Genomic DNA, 15,685 nt, shown 5'->3' with positions numbered 1-15,685 from the left:
TATTAAAGATCACCTGATTAAGGGATGGCTATATAACCTATTAAAGGTTGAAACCCTGTTAAAGGTTACCTTGCTAGAGGATTTGAAGAACTCAATGAACTTGAGTCATCTAGTTAGAGGATTTACAGTAAGCCTATTAAAGCTACCTGACAAAGGGATTTTCCTTTTGTTGAAATGGTTAGAGGACAACAGGTAAAGCTTTGATATGATAACAACACTATATGCTAAGGCAAATCCTTTTTAGTTCCTCTACTTCTGCAATCACACTCTGCAGTTTTCTCTTACTGGTCTGGCAAGTATCTCATCACTCAGATACACACACAACATTTTCCAACAAATTACAATAACAAACATCATCGACCTTATAGACAACAATTAGGTTGGTAGCATAATCTCTAAATCCTAAGCATTTTAGGTTTACTATACAAGTGGTCCAATCCTGACCGTCCAAACACTTTGCATAGAGAAATACAATTTCAAACAGATTACAAGACAATCTGCATCATCGATTCTTCACTGCACATAGAAATCAGTAACTCAACATGCTTTCTTCTCATACCGCTAAGAAGAATGTTCATTCTCGAGGTAGACATTTAATACAGTTGATCTTCTCATGCAAGATCCTCAAGGAAATCCTTCACGTGCACAAAGCTGATGTGGCATCATGATCTCATCTTCATCTCTTAGCTAACTTAACACAAAATGTCATTGGTTGCATCACACAAGTGATATTTCCAAACCGTAAACCCTAGAGCTGAGACTACCAACCGGTAGTCACACTCAGTGAAACCCTGACATCGGTTCAATGCATTTCTTCATACCAGTTCACCAACTTCTTCCAATTTGCATACCAGTTCACTTAAACTTATTGACATCAATGACAACATACATTATCATAATATCAGCATACCGGTTCATCATATGCCAAGAATCTCCCCCTTTGGCATTGATGGCAATACTTAGTGTAGCATTGCAACTATAGACATCATAGACTAGTGTATTCTGAACCATCAGGTATCTTTTCCCCATACATCAAATATATTCTCCCCCGTTGACAACAATGCCAAAGTGGAGGCACAAGCTTCCATTCTCCACTATGCTACTCCCCCTATGGATTAGCATCCTTCAACACATCAATCCTAAAATATTTGACACTGTAGTACCTGACTGATGTGGAGCACACAACTTAAGTTGACTTCATGAAGGGGAAGAACCCCTAATTCACCTCTCAAATAGGTAAATGTAGTCTTCAATAAGGGCTTAGTGAATATATACTAGTTGCTCCTTACTACAAACATGTTTCAGTACAGCCTCCTTATTCTAGAATTTTTCTCTCAAGAAGTGATACTTAAGCTCAATGTGCTTAGTTCTAGCATGCAATACCAGATTCTTGAAAATATTTATTGCACTTGTGTTGTCACAAAATATATTTACCGATGCAGATACAGGTACTTTGAAACCTTCCAGTACATGTTTCATCCAGATTGCTTGAGTGTAGTTCATAAATGCTGCCACATATTCTGCTTCAGTTGTAGACTGAGAAATACAACTCTGCTTCTTACTCATCCACGAGACTAGTCTTCCACCAAGAAAGAATGCTCCACTGGTTGTGCTCTTTTGGTCATCCACATTACCTTCCCAATCAACATCGGTATATAATTTGAGGTTAAATTCACCATTATATGGATACCACAATCCAAAATCAATTGTTCCTTTCAGATATCTAAGAATCCACTTGATAGCTACCAAGTGGGATTCTCTTGGACTTTTCTGAAAATGAACTGTTATGCCCACTACATGAGAAATATATAGTATGTTGTGCACCACATAGTGCATCTTACCGATCATTGACCGGTACTCCTTCTCATTCACCAACGGTGAATCATCTTCCTTAGTCAGTTTATAGTCGGTCACCATCGGTGTACCAACTGATTTGCTCTCCTCCATGCCAAAGGTCTTCAATACCTCTTTGACATACTTGGTCTGGGTAATAAAGATACCCTCTTTCATTTGCTAAATCTATAAACCAATGAAGAACTTTATCTCTCCAATCAGAGACATCTCAAACTCTTTCTTCATTTCATCTGCAAAAGCATGACTCATTTTATCATCTCCTCCAAAGATTATGTCATCTACAAATACTTCATAGATCAAAATATGATCACCTTCAAATTTTAGATAGATGTTGCTATCCTCACTTGTTCTCTGAAATCCAATCTTCACAAGATGAGAATGTAACCGTTCATACCATGCCCTAGGTGCTTGTTTTAATCCATATAGGGTTTGTGTAATCTACACACCATGTTACTATCTTCTGATAAGGAAAACCCTTCTGGTTGCTCAATATACACTTCCTCTTCTAGGATTCCATTAAAAAATGTAGACTTCACATCCATCTGATAAACCTTAAATCCCTTAAATGTTGCAAATGCAAGTAGCATTCAAACACCTTCCAGTCTAGCCGCAGGAGCAAAGGTTTCTCCATAGTCTTCTCCCTCTTCCTGAGCATATCCTTTGCATACAAGTCTTTCCTTGTTCCTTACAAATGTGCCTTCTTCATTTAGCTTATTCCTGAAGACCCATTTGGTATCTACGACATTCTTGTGCTCTGGTCTAGGTACTAAGGACGATATTGCATTCTTTTCTATTTGGTCTAGCTCCTCTTCCATTGCTTTAATCCAATCTTCATCTGTAAGTGCTTCTCTGGAAGTCTTGGGCTCTAATTCAGAATTCATGCAAGTGTTTTCTTTCACCTTTCTTCTTGTGAGTATCCCTGCATCTTTACCTCCTATGATTTTCTTCGGATCATGATCTAGTTTCACATACCTAGGAATGACTCTAGCTTGTCCTGCTAGTTTTTCCTCTTCTTCCTCTCCTACTGCAGCTTCTACTGGTACACGAACACTGAGATCTTTACTTGTTTCTTTCTTAACTAGTTCCCACAAGGCTATACATGGTTCATCTTCCACTTCTTCACTGTAGGTTTCCTTAGGGGATTCATCAACCCTGACATTAATACTCTCAACAATTTTCTGTGTTCTATTGTTGTAGCACTTGAGAGTTTTGCTCTTAGTGGAATATCCCAAAAATATTCCTTCATCTCTTTTAGCATCAAACTTTCTCAGACGCTCACCTCTCTTGATATAACACTTACTACCAAACACTTTAAAATAACTCACAGTGGGAGTTTTCCCAGTCCAATAATCATAAGGGGTTTTAACTCTACCTTTCTTGATGAGTACCTGGTTCATAGTATAGACTGCAGTGCTCACCACTTCTCTCTAAAAAGTGTGAGCAACCTTTCCTTGGAGCAACATTGTTCTAGCCACTTCAACTACAGTCATGTTATTCCTTTCTGCTATGCCATTCTTTTGTGGTGTCCTTGGGGCAAACAACTACCTCTTGATACCACTATCTTCATAGTATTTGTTGAATTCATCAGAAGTGAATTCACCTCCTTGATCAGTTCTTAGGCATTTTATCTTTTGACCACTTTTCTTCTCTACTAATGCTCTAAAGGCTTTGAAATTTCCAAATGCCTCAGACTTGTCTTTCAAGAATGTGACCCACATCATTCTTGAGCAGTCATCAGTAAGAATCATGAAATACCTATCTCCCATAACACTTCTAATTTTCATAGGACCACACAAATTAGTATGCACAAGATCAAGTAAGTTTTCTGCTGAAAAAGACTTACCTTTGAAAGTTGAGGAAGACATCTTCCTAAGTTGACATTCTCTGCACAAAGAATTCTCTGGTTTGTTCAGCAAAGGCAATCCTATTACTGCCTTGATCTTACTAGCCTTTACAATATTATCAAAGTTTATATGAAAAAGTCTCCTATGCCATATCCAACTGTCATCAATCTTTGCCAAGAGACACCAACTTATGTTGGCATTCAACTGAAACAACTTACCTCTGGTTTGCTTACCAGTGGCAATAAGTTCACCACTTTTACCATTTATACTGCAGACTCCACCTTTGAACTCAAGAATGAGTCCTTTATCATTTAGCTAAGCAACACTCAATAGGTTATGCTTAAGACCTTCTACCCAGTAGACATCATCTGCATTTATTTTTCCATTCAGTGAGATGGATCCTTTACCTTTCACCAAACATGGTGCATCATTGCCAAATCTGACAACACCTCCATCATATTCTTCTAGAGACATAAACTTTCTCCTATCACCAATCATGTGGTGAGAACAACCACTATCAATTATGCATTCATTAGAGTTGTCAATGTGAGAGACAAGTGCTATATTGTCAGACACTTCTTCCTTTACAACTACAAATACTATGTCTTCATTTTCTTCATCCTCAGATTCTTCATCAGTAACACCTTCATCCACTGCAACAAGACAATTTCTTCTATTTACTCCTTTATACTTTCTAAACCTCTCTGGTTTATCGTTATTCTCATTGTTAGGACAGTTAACAGCTATATGTCCTATCTTATTATAGCAAAAACATTTTAAATGAAGCTTACCTCTATATTTTCCAGTACCTTTTGGAAGTCTCTTGGCAAGAAGAGCTTCAAACTTCATTAGAATTTATTCATCATCCATACCTTTGCTTTGCATGGATTCATAACTGGTACTTGCTTCTTTTCCTTTTCTGGTTGGTGCAATAGATGCTCTAAAAGCCGACTCAGTCTTCTAAACACTTCCATCATAGCTATTCAACTCATATGAAGTTAACTTTGCAATGATAGAGTCTAAGGATACCTTGGTTTTGTCATCTACCTTAGTTCCTGAATAGCAGCAACTCTGATTGCATAGACTAGTAACAATGATCTCAAGAATTTACTGACAATGGTGGCATCATCAATTATTCCACCAGTGATCTTGATATCTCCAACAATAGTCTTGATTCTTATGCCATATTGCGGAATGGTCTCACCTTCAACCATCCTCATGTCTTCGAATATTCCTCTAAGGCTCTCTTCCTTAGCTTGATTTACATGTTCATCACTGCCATAAATAGTTTCCAATGTGTCCCATACATCTGCAGGAGTGTCCTTATCTTGTACATCAATGAACTCAATATCAGGTAGACTGTTAAAAAGGGCTTCCATGACTTGCCCATTTTCTTGAATCTCTCTTTTCTAATCATCAGTTAAAGTGCTAGTGGGAATTACATAGATATTTTCAACATAGCTCCAGTGTTGAGCACCCAAACTCTTGATATAGATCTTCATTCTGTCCTTCCATATTTTGAAGTTATCTCTATTGAACTTAGGACCTTCCCTCTTCATCATTATGGCAGGATCTTTTACCTCAAGCGGTTAAGCTTATATCACCGAGGACCTAGAGTTGCTTTGATACCAATTGATGAATAATGATGAACAACAAATACCCTAACTAGTATTGAGAGGGGGGGGGGGGGTGAATCAGTATAGTCAAAGACTTTCTGACAATCTTTATCAAGCTAAAACAACACTAACGGTTGTCTTCATCACTAAACTTAACCATGACAATACCGGTTAAACACAGCAAGACTTTAGACAAGATAGACCGGTAAGTATGAACACTTCAAATACATTTAATACTTGATAACAAATTTACCCATAAACATATGCATGTGGTGTGTCACCAATACCATAACCATTAGCTCTACATGCATGAGCACTTAAACAAGGAACACTTAATCATCACATGAAAAATGCACAACACATGACACATAGATTTTTCACGTGGAAACCCAAATGGGAAAAAACCTTAGTGGGGATGAATACCCACAAGCTTGTTTTTGAACTCTTTTGAAGCTCACTCTGTTAGGAGCCTAGTCCGGTTAAAGAATTTACAATAAGGTTTTGCTAGGAATCGATCCTGATAAAGATCACCCGATTAAGGGATGGCTATATACCCTGTTAAAGGTTGAAACCTTGTTAAAGGTTACCTTGCTAGAGGATTTGAAGAACTCAATGAACTTGAGTCACCTAGTTAGAGGATTTATAGTAAGCCTGTTAAAGCTACCCAACAAAGGGATTTTCCTTCTATTGAAATGGTTAGAGGACAATAGGTAAAGCTTTCATCTGATAACAACACTATATGCTAAGGTAGATCCTTTTCAGTTCCTCTACTTCTGCAATCACACTCTGCAATTTTCTCTTACTGGTTTGGCAAGTATCTCATCACTCGGATACACACACAACATTTGCCAACAACTTGCAATAACAAACATCATCGACCTTATAGACAACAATTAGGTTGGTAGAATAAACCCTAAACCCTAAGCATTTTAGGTTTACAATACAAGCGGTCCAATCCTGATCATCCAAACACTTTGCATAGAGCAATACAATTTCAAGTAGATTACAAGACAATATACATAATCCATTCTTCACCGTATATAGAAATCAGTAACTCATCACGGTTTCTTCTCATACCACTAAGAAGAATGTTCATTCTTGAGGTAGACATTTAATGCAGTCGATCTTCTCATGCAAGATCCTCAAGGAAATCCTTCACGTGCACAAAGATGATGTGGCATCACGATCTAATCTTCATCTCTTAGCTAACTTAACACATAATGTCATTGGTTGCATTGCACAAGCAATATTTCCAAACCGGAAACCCTAGAGCTGAGACTACCAATCGGTAGTCACACTCAGTGAAACCCCGACACCAGTTCACTGCATTTCTTCATACCAGTTCACCAACTTCTTCCAATCTGCATACCGATTCACTTACACTTATTGACATCAATGAAAACATACATTATCATCATATCAACATGTCGGCTCATCATATGACAATATCTTCATCCATAATGCTTGCTCCCATTATTTCAACCTTACAAGATACCAAATTATCTCAAATTTAAGAAAAATATTTTCCAATTAAGCCTTAAATAAAAAATTCGCTTCTAAGTTTGCCTTCAAACAATAATTTTATTAAAAGTGTTGTGCCCTATACCTTTCATAAAACGCTAATATTGTTAATTAGTAGCTAAAAGAAACCTAAGGTCAATCAATTTTTTCCCACATACTCACTAAATGAAACCCAAGAGTGATAAATGCTAGCTAAAATAATCATAGTATCAATCAAAATTTTGTCGTCTTCTTGACAAAAATATAAGTTGGCCTCTACGATTGAGTTACATCATTCCATATGCCAACAATTTTTTTCTCACTCAAATTTTGTAAGAGCATATGTAGCTTCTCTGCACACACAGAGAGTTCTCTGTGATCCAAGTGGTTCACCAGGGGAGCTATAAGTTTGGTTTCTCGAGTAGGGAAGGTCCACACATGACACTCATCTACTAATTTTCTTGTCTTTCCGCTTGATTTCACAAGTGGAGTAGAAAATGCTAGAAGCCAACAGTATGGAAACAATACTTGATGCCTTTTCAATGGGTATGGAGCAGTGTAAGGAAGTCTCCAAACAAACCAAAAAGTATTACATGACGATTGAAAAAAATTATCAACTTGAGACATCACACATATTTGGTGAGGTTCCCCCACAATAATATCCTATTAGCTAAATATACAATATTCTTTTGTATGAATTAAAAAGAATAAAAAATAAAAATGTGATATAGTAAGAAAACATATTTAAGATTGATTATTTTTTCTTTTAAGACTAATTTTTATTTTTAATGATATAATATAATAATTGAATTTATAGTTGTCATAAATATAAATTTATAAAGAAATATAATTATTTTGATTATCAAAACATAACAAAAAATAACATAGAAATGATAATGAAGCTCTGTACACTCCATAATAAAATTCAAGTTTGTGATAGATAATACAAATTTTTTTAAACTTTGTTATAAATTATAGTTTTTAAGTCATTTGATCATTTTCAAAATTTAGTGACTTGTCTTTAAAATTTTAATATGGTATATTACAAATATGATTTCTTAAACCATTAAAAAATCTATCTTTTATTTTACCATTATAATTGAAAAATTTATATTTTTTCATAATTTTAATATCTTTTAAAAATATATATATATATTATATAGTATTTTTACAAAAATATTTTAAAGATTATCAAAATATGGGCTATTTATATAAATATATATCTTTATATAATGCATGTTTGGTTGGTTGTGTTTTTAGTTGGTTTGTTTAAGGGGTTGGAACCCTTACAAAAACATCTTTTCTATTTGTTGTTTCTAGTTAGTTTGGACTTGTTTTTTCTCATCTTTTAAAAGTTTCAGCAAAATGTTAGGACTCTTCTCATTTATTTAATTAAAAAATATACTTGTTTCTCTAATTTGTAATGTATTGATAAATAATCTTTTTTTGTTTATAGGAAGAGAATGAGAAGGGAGCAATGATGTGGAAGAAAACAAAAGTGAAGGTGGATGATCATATATTTATTCCAAAGTTTCCACTTGGACTAGAGTGCTATGATTCATTGGTGAATGATTATGTTTGCAACTTACATCTAAGACCCTTCAATTACTCCATTCCTCTGTGGGAATTCCATTTACTTACCTACAAAACAAGTCAAGCAGAAGCCACCTGGATAATTAGAGTTCACCATGCAGTTGGAGATGGCATTTCTTTGATGTCTACATTATTTTCCTTTGTGACCAGAGCTGACAACCCTACTCTATCCCCCACATTTCCTCAACCTAGAAAGCTTAATGTCCTTATGGAAAAGAAATTACAAGGTACCCAAAACTGGTTTATTTTGAAACATTTTCAAATGCTTTGGTGTATGGTGTTGGTGTTGTGGTACACAATGCTTGATGTTATACATTGCTTATTGAGAGTGATGGGATGGATGGAAGATAGTAAGCTACCAATGAGAGGACCTCCTGGAGTGGAATTTTTACCCATATCTGTTTCTCATATTGATTTCTCCTTGCGGGATTTGAAGCAAATAAGAAATAGAATTGGAGGGGTATGATTTTATATATTTTATTTGAAAAGTATCTCAAAAAGTATTCAAAATTTTCACCCAAATTATTTTCTACGCATTTTTTAAGAGAAAATTGATTACATTATATTTTAAGTTATTAGATCTCTATACAAAGTTCTTACACTTTGTATTTTGAATTTGTATATAGACAGTGAATGATGTGATGTGTGGAATAATTTTCTCTGGATTTCAACGCTATGTGCAAATTTCTCTTTCCACTGGTACGATGATTCATAAAGCCCCTCTTTCTTTGCTTAAAGTTTGATTGCAAAGTAATAGTATTTTAAGTATTAGAAATATGAAAGTAGTGTTATGTATTTATAATTTGATTAAATTAAAAATAGTATAGATATTTTAAATACATTTATCTTAAACATGTCAAGAGATATTAATTTGGAGCTATTTTATTTATTTATTTTAATTTTTACTTTATTTGAAAGAATTTTATTTATTGTATGCATAAAGACATAATGACCAAATATATCCTTCTTAAAAACCTCTTTAAAAGTTTTTTTCATAAAAAATATTCTTTCCCATTCATTCATTCAATAAATATTTCTCATCTACAACCCTTCTATTTTATTTTAGCTCAACCAACTCTAATACTCTGTGATGAAATGGAATAGCTTTAGTATCATCAATATCCTATAATAGTTAGTCTATAGATTGACACAAACTATTATAATTTTCACATGTCCAATATACAATTTCAATTAAATTCATGTCCCATATTTTCTTATTTAAGATCAATTCCCTCTTTATTATCTATATAAGACTTTTGTTTCTAGACTCAATCTATCCATTGACTTTAGAGATAGAAAAACTAAGCCTATTGTCATAATCTATGCACAATTTCATAAATTTATGTGATTTAAAGCACCTAAATTATCTACTTATTTCTCACATTGGTCAACAAAAAATTAATCAAATCTATATCTAATCTATAAGTCAAATCCCTAATGTAAGGAATGGATTTTATATAGGCAATGGGAAAATAGGAATAAATCTTTGAGAGGCATTACATTCCTTGAATAATGCAGGCCACAAAAAACTAGCCGTAAGGATTTAATATTTGAGTAATGGTGGTCCACTTGGATCTTTGGACATTAAATATATGCCTCTGGGATTTTTGGTAGTGTTTATTAATTTGAGTAGTTCATATTAATTAAGTATTAAATAATATCTTTGTACAAAGAATCATATATCTTTGTACCAAGAATCACTCTCTAGAAGAGAGAAAATAGGTGCATGTTTATCATCTTTTTTATTTACCTCTAGAGCTTCAAGGTAAGTCTTTTTTTTAATAAATTTTCTTGATCTCTTTAGCTTTTCGGTTTTTTTGTAATTTGGGCTTAATAGAATAAAAATATTTTTATGTATTTTTTATTTACATAAATAGTTTACTATATTATATTATCAATGCAATTGTTTTTCCCATTTCTAACATTTCAAAGATAGGTTTGGTATTTTTAGCAAAGTTAGGTATGAGCATCTTTAGGAAATTGATCTACTTGAAAAAAAACTACACAAAAATCACATTTATTTGGAATAGGGATGAGTTCTATTTCCTTAAATATTTTTGAATCAATTCTTTTTCCATATTTGGACACAATATGTCCTAATCGCTTTCCTTCTTCAACTCTAATTTAACACATTTTTGATATTCAAGGAGATCCCTCTCTAAATATTTGCAATGGTCCATTTTTCCTTAAAATAATTAGACAACTCATTTTGGAAAATAACCATGATATCATCTATCACCTTTTCAAATGCTACATCCATATCCCTTTCGAATGTCGAATCAACATTTTCTAGTCCAAATAGAATTCTTGCATATATGTATGCATCACAAAGAGTTGTTAAAGTTATTTTATTCTACCTAGACTCCTTGTCCATGACCTAGTTGTATTGGAAGAAGCCTTCCATCATTAACATCAATTTTGACTTGATCACCTTTTGTAGTAGACGATCTTTTCTTGGGAGAGGGTAGATGTGTGTAAGGGGTTTGGCATTCAAGTTTTTAAAGTCAACACATAACTTGATTTCCCCATTTTTAATCTTAACCAAAACTAGTTTTGACACCCATTCTAAATGCCAATGTTTTTATAATACCCCCTTATTTTAATTTCATCAATTCTTTTTGTATCTTAGAGTCAAGAGTAGGATTTATATGCCTTTCTTTTTTATGAAAAACCTTAAAATTAGGCTAAAGTGGTATTGTTTATGTCAAATTTGAACTTCTCAATATAGTAAATCCTAAGAAGATTCAACCACCAAAAATCTAGATCTACAATGAAATCCAACACAACATCAATGAAGAACCATAAAATATGCAAAATCATGAAATAAATCAAATGATACCATTCACACATTCAATGGGTTTGATCTTTGTTAATCTGTTATCTCCATTGATCTTGCTATTGATATGTTGCTCTCAGAATTTATGCTCGCACAAGAGCTCAATGTTGAAAGGATGTGGTTGTGATGATGTATACTTGATTGTAATGTAGGCTATGATTTTGATAGAATGTATGTATGCTTGAACACTTGATATATGGAAAAGAGATGAGAGGAAGTCTCATTTATAGAGAACATCCTAAAAACAAAGGGATAGGATTAAGAGGTGGGAAGAAAAATGGTTAGCTAGGATTGAAGGGAAAGTAGAGGAAATAATAAAATAAAGGGAGTGGTTAAGATAAATGGGGGAAAAAAGTAAATGAATTAATTAAATAAATGAAATAAATTATTTAATTAATAAAAATAGGGGCCACATAAATTAAATATTTATTTAATTTGAGAATTTTTTTTTTAAATAAATAAAAAATTATCATTTAAGTTAGAAAAGGATAAGTGAATTAATTAAACAAATAAAAAATTATATAATTAATAGAAGAAAGAGGATAATTAGATAGATAAAAATATTTATTTTATTAGACTAAGACAATTTTAGGTGTCTACATTTTGCCCCTCTTTGAGACAATGCAATTTATCATGTTGTTTCAAAGAAGATTTTAAAAAGTGGCTATAATAGGGATAAGGACTAGAATAACGATGCCCTAGTCATGAGAAGGATGATGAGTTAGGGTGATGCCCCAATCATGGGAAGGATGATGAGTTAGGATTATGCCCTAGTCATGGGAAGGATGATGAATTAGGATGATGCCCCCTCGAGAGGACATATGGGTTAGGAGAACACCATGTGTACTCTCAAAAGGAAAGATAGGGGATAAGGCTAGAAGAGGATGAGATAGAGGTGATGAAGGGGGATATGGTAAATCAATGGAAATAGAAGTGGTTATGGGTGAGAGTGGATATGAGAGATGAGATATGAATGAGAGTGATCAACTCTTGTGCTATATCATCATTGAGCTTATTATGGTGAGCGGATGCAAGCATCTAGATAACTCGCTTACCATTTGCAAGGAGTGATAATGAAAACAACAAACAATGATCAAATGATAAGAAACTATGATCCATCCCAAGCACTCTAATAATTTGTAGATAACTTTGAATAGTATAGGAATATGATACAAGATAAATCAAAGAAAAGATAATCTGACTCACTAGACCAAACAAGTTAGAAACCATTTAGATCTTCTTGCCAAGTTAAGTGTTCTTACTAAAATGATATTTGATAAGATGGCCATTGTAGGAAAGATGTATCCATAGGACATGAGAGGATGTCCACTGTAGGAAAGATATATATGTAGGACACGATATTTGATAAGGTGCCTATCCTAGGCATGATGTATCTATAGAGGCCTTTTTGTTTGATAAAGATGCTAAAACTAATAGGTAGTTGGTTGATAAGGTTGTAGACTAGCTTGGTAGTTTGTTCGTTGATCCATGATTTGTTAAGATCACTATTTTTCTCAAGTGTTTGTTCAAAGTATTGATGTCTTAAAAATTAGCAAGAGACAATTTATTATAGATTTTAGATTTTTTAATATTTATTTATTTATTTTTGGACTTTAAAAGTTTAATTTTTTTTGGATTCTAAAAAGTTTTTCAAATCATTGTTAGAGGCATAAGAAGAATATCAAGATTTATTCTCAAGAAAGATTTATTTATTTTCTCCCTATTGTCTTGCAAGGCATAAGGCATTATAAGTGGATGAATGGGTTGATGGGAGGGATATGAATAAGTGAAGGATTGAGACAACTTATCAGGGAATTAAAGCTGATTTGGTTTTCAAGAACTATCTCACGATGGGATAACATGATTATCAAACCTAAGGGATTGGATATGGCAATGTAAGGTGATGTAATGGTTCTTTGGATAGCATGGGGTTGATAGGAATGGACATGTCAAGAGGTTTTCTGAAAACTTGTTTTGAATTTTATATCCTTAGTTTGATCAAGATCAAGGGGTGGATAATATGGAGATGGGATAAGCAAGATCATAGGTGGTAATGGATGATGTAAGCAATAAATGGATAGGATAATGGATATAGATTGAAGGGTGTGGATAAGGTGAAGAAAAAAAGGATGTATGATGTATATGGAGATCCTTAACCTTGTCAAGGTCAAAGGTAGAAAAGGGAGTATGGAGATAGATAGGGTCAATGAGGGATAATGAAGGATGGTCCGAATAATGGAGGATGAGGGATACTAAAGGATGAGGTAGATAGGATAGCATGGATGAAACTTGCCTCCAAGTGTAGAGTGCAAGAGGAAAATGGATTACACATGACACCTATGTAATGGTGTAAAATTGAAATTAGGGTTTCAACAAATAAAACCACTAACTAACCAGATTAACCATACATAAAAAGTGTTGGGAAAATGATGTTGTACACCTTACATAAAAAAATTTCATTGTTGTATTATTTATTATTGTGTGAGGTGGACATAAAATTATATTGTAATATCAAATTGCATTGTTGCACCTAGGAGCACCTAGATGGACATGCAACATATAGAGATTCCCTTGGAATATTCTTGTAACCACTTGATGAGTTGTATTGACACATTGGTATTATTATATTGTCTTTATTTAATATTAGGGAATGTAATTATGACGAAGAACCCAATATTTAATGTGGGTCAAGGGTAGGTAGGAAAAATATTATATTTTATTGTCACATGGTTTTGATGTAATACCACTTGATGGTTTTGTGGGAGCTTATATTTATAAAAGAAACCATACTCAGGTATTTGTTTGGGTTGGTTTATTAGTGAGGTTAGCATTTGTGAAGGAAGAAGCATGTCATGGGATGTGTGGATTCATGCTTTGTCACATGGAGTGCTTGGTTATGGCTAGGTTTTTGAAGGCTTTCCATAGTTGTATTGTAATGTACGCATTGTTGATAATACATGGTGGATGATGCTTTTGGAGGCTTGTTTTTTTCCCTCATGAGGGTTTTCTTAGGATATATCTCATGTCACATTTTCATGGGTATGTTTTCTATTCTTTGTATGTGGATACTATGTGATTATTTGGTTGAAATTTAAATCAGGTTATGTGGAAATTGTCATAAAGTTGGCTACAAGTTTCCTTACAAAAATAAGGGGGTAAATCCAATAAATCTAGCTATAATTTTATTAGAAATGGGGCTAAGAATACTAATCAGATTTACCAATGTTAGCATGATATTGTAATTGTTGTCAACAATATTTAGATGTAGATTGATCCGGTTAATGTTTCAAAAGTGATAGCTTGAGTTGGTTTCATTGTTGGCCAATGCACGACTAGTGAAAATGGGTAAGCAGACATTTATTGCTACCCCGCATGCAAATTGACCCCTCTTCCATATCCTTTGTGGTTGCACGGTGTGTTGGAGTTGGTTACCACAACCTTGCTAGACATGAGCTCCTTCCTACCAAGACCATTCCAGTAGTGCAGTGAGTGATTAGTGTTACCATTATACCACAAGTGGTAAGTCCTTCCCTGTTGGATTGCTTGCGGTAGTGTGGTTACCGCCATCCGTCCAGTTGGCTCATGGTGACTTCCAAACATTTTGTGGTAGTGTGTTAAGTGGTAGATAGTTACCACAGTACCACAACTAACCTCTTCCTCACCATCGATCTCCTTTTGGTAGTGTAGTAAATGGGTGAAGTGGATAGTGGAGCCCACCTCGTTCACATATCTTAGTTGGGCATCATGTGGGGCCCATTTTTCTTTTTGGGATGAATGAGCGGTTCGACAAGACCGGATTGAATTCTCAACGACCTGATGAAGTCTTGGCGGTTACTAATATACCACAAGTGGCTCACCCCACAATGTTAATCCCTTTGTGATTTAGCAGTAAGAACATATGTGCTACCACCACCCCACAGGTCAATGCAAACCAACCGCCAAGCTACCTACAGTAATGTGGTAAGAGGGAAAATGGGTGTCGAAGGTTGTGTAGACCACATGGACTGCTGACCAAGGTTGACTTGACGTGGAGATACAGAATGATCAAAGTCCAAAGTTTTGTGTGCACTAAGGGGTTTACTAAACATAAGTTGTTTGCAGTCCAATCTGAATCGATCATGGAAAATTGCATTTAATGAAGAAATAATTGCAGGCATTTGAGTGGCTCCAAAAAGACTTCCATAAGATCATACAGCTAGTTGAGATGACGGGAGTAGGTGGATATTACTCCTTTTAGTAATCCATTCTCAAAAATGAAATAAAAATTGGAAGGAGAAGCATTGAAGGGTGGCTACCAAAGGGCTAGTAGATTAGATTTGATTGTAGGTCAAGTAGTTTTGTTTTAGGTTGTCAATTTTGGAGAGAAATCCTGAACACAAATTTTTGACTGAAAAGGGGGTTTTTGAAGTGATGAGGGAGGGGAATTGAAGAAGATACAAGAG

At 34.3% G+C, this 15,685-nt stretch overlaps 1 protein-coding gene across 2 annotated transcripts in view; it reads left to right on the top strand.

Moving 5' to 3' along the window:
* Positions 1-15,685, top strand: part of LOC131051052 (wax ester synthase/diacylglycerol acyltransferase 11) — a 104,374-nt gene that overhangs the window by 49,364 nt on the left and 39,325 nt on the right. Inside the window, exons 3-4 of one of the 2 annotated variants that reach the window (XM_057985397.2) lie at positions 8,271-8,867; positions 9,034-9,106. In XM_057985397.2, coding sequence (XP_057841380.2) covers positions 8,271-8,867; positions 9,034-9,106 — 670 coding nt within the window. The remainder of the gene's footprint in view (positions 1-8,270; positions 8,868-9,033; positions 9,107-15,685) is intronic. The other variant, XM_057985398.2, reaches the window with a different exon arrangement.

This window comes from Cryptomeria japonica, chromosome 6, assembly GCF_030272615.1.
Source record: "Cryptomeria japonica chromosome 6, Sugi_1.0, whole genome shotgun sequence".
Taxonomy (NCBI): domain Eukaryota; kingdom Viridiplantae; phylum Streptophyta; class Pinopsida; order Cupressales; family Cupressaceae; genus Cryptomeria; species Cryptomeria japonica.
This window is presented reverse-complemented; position numbering and strand designations above follow the sequence as displayed.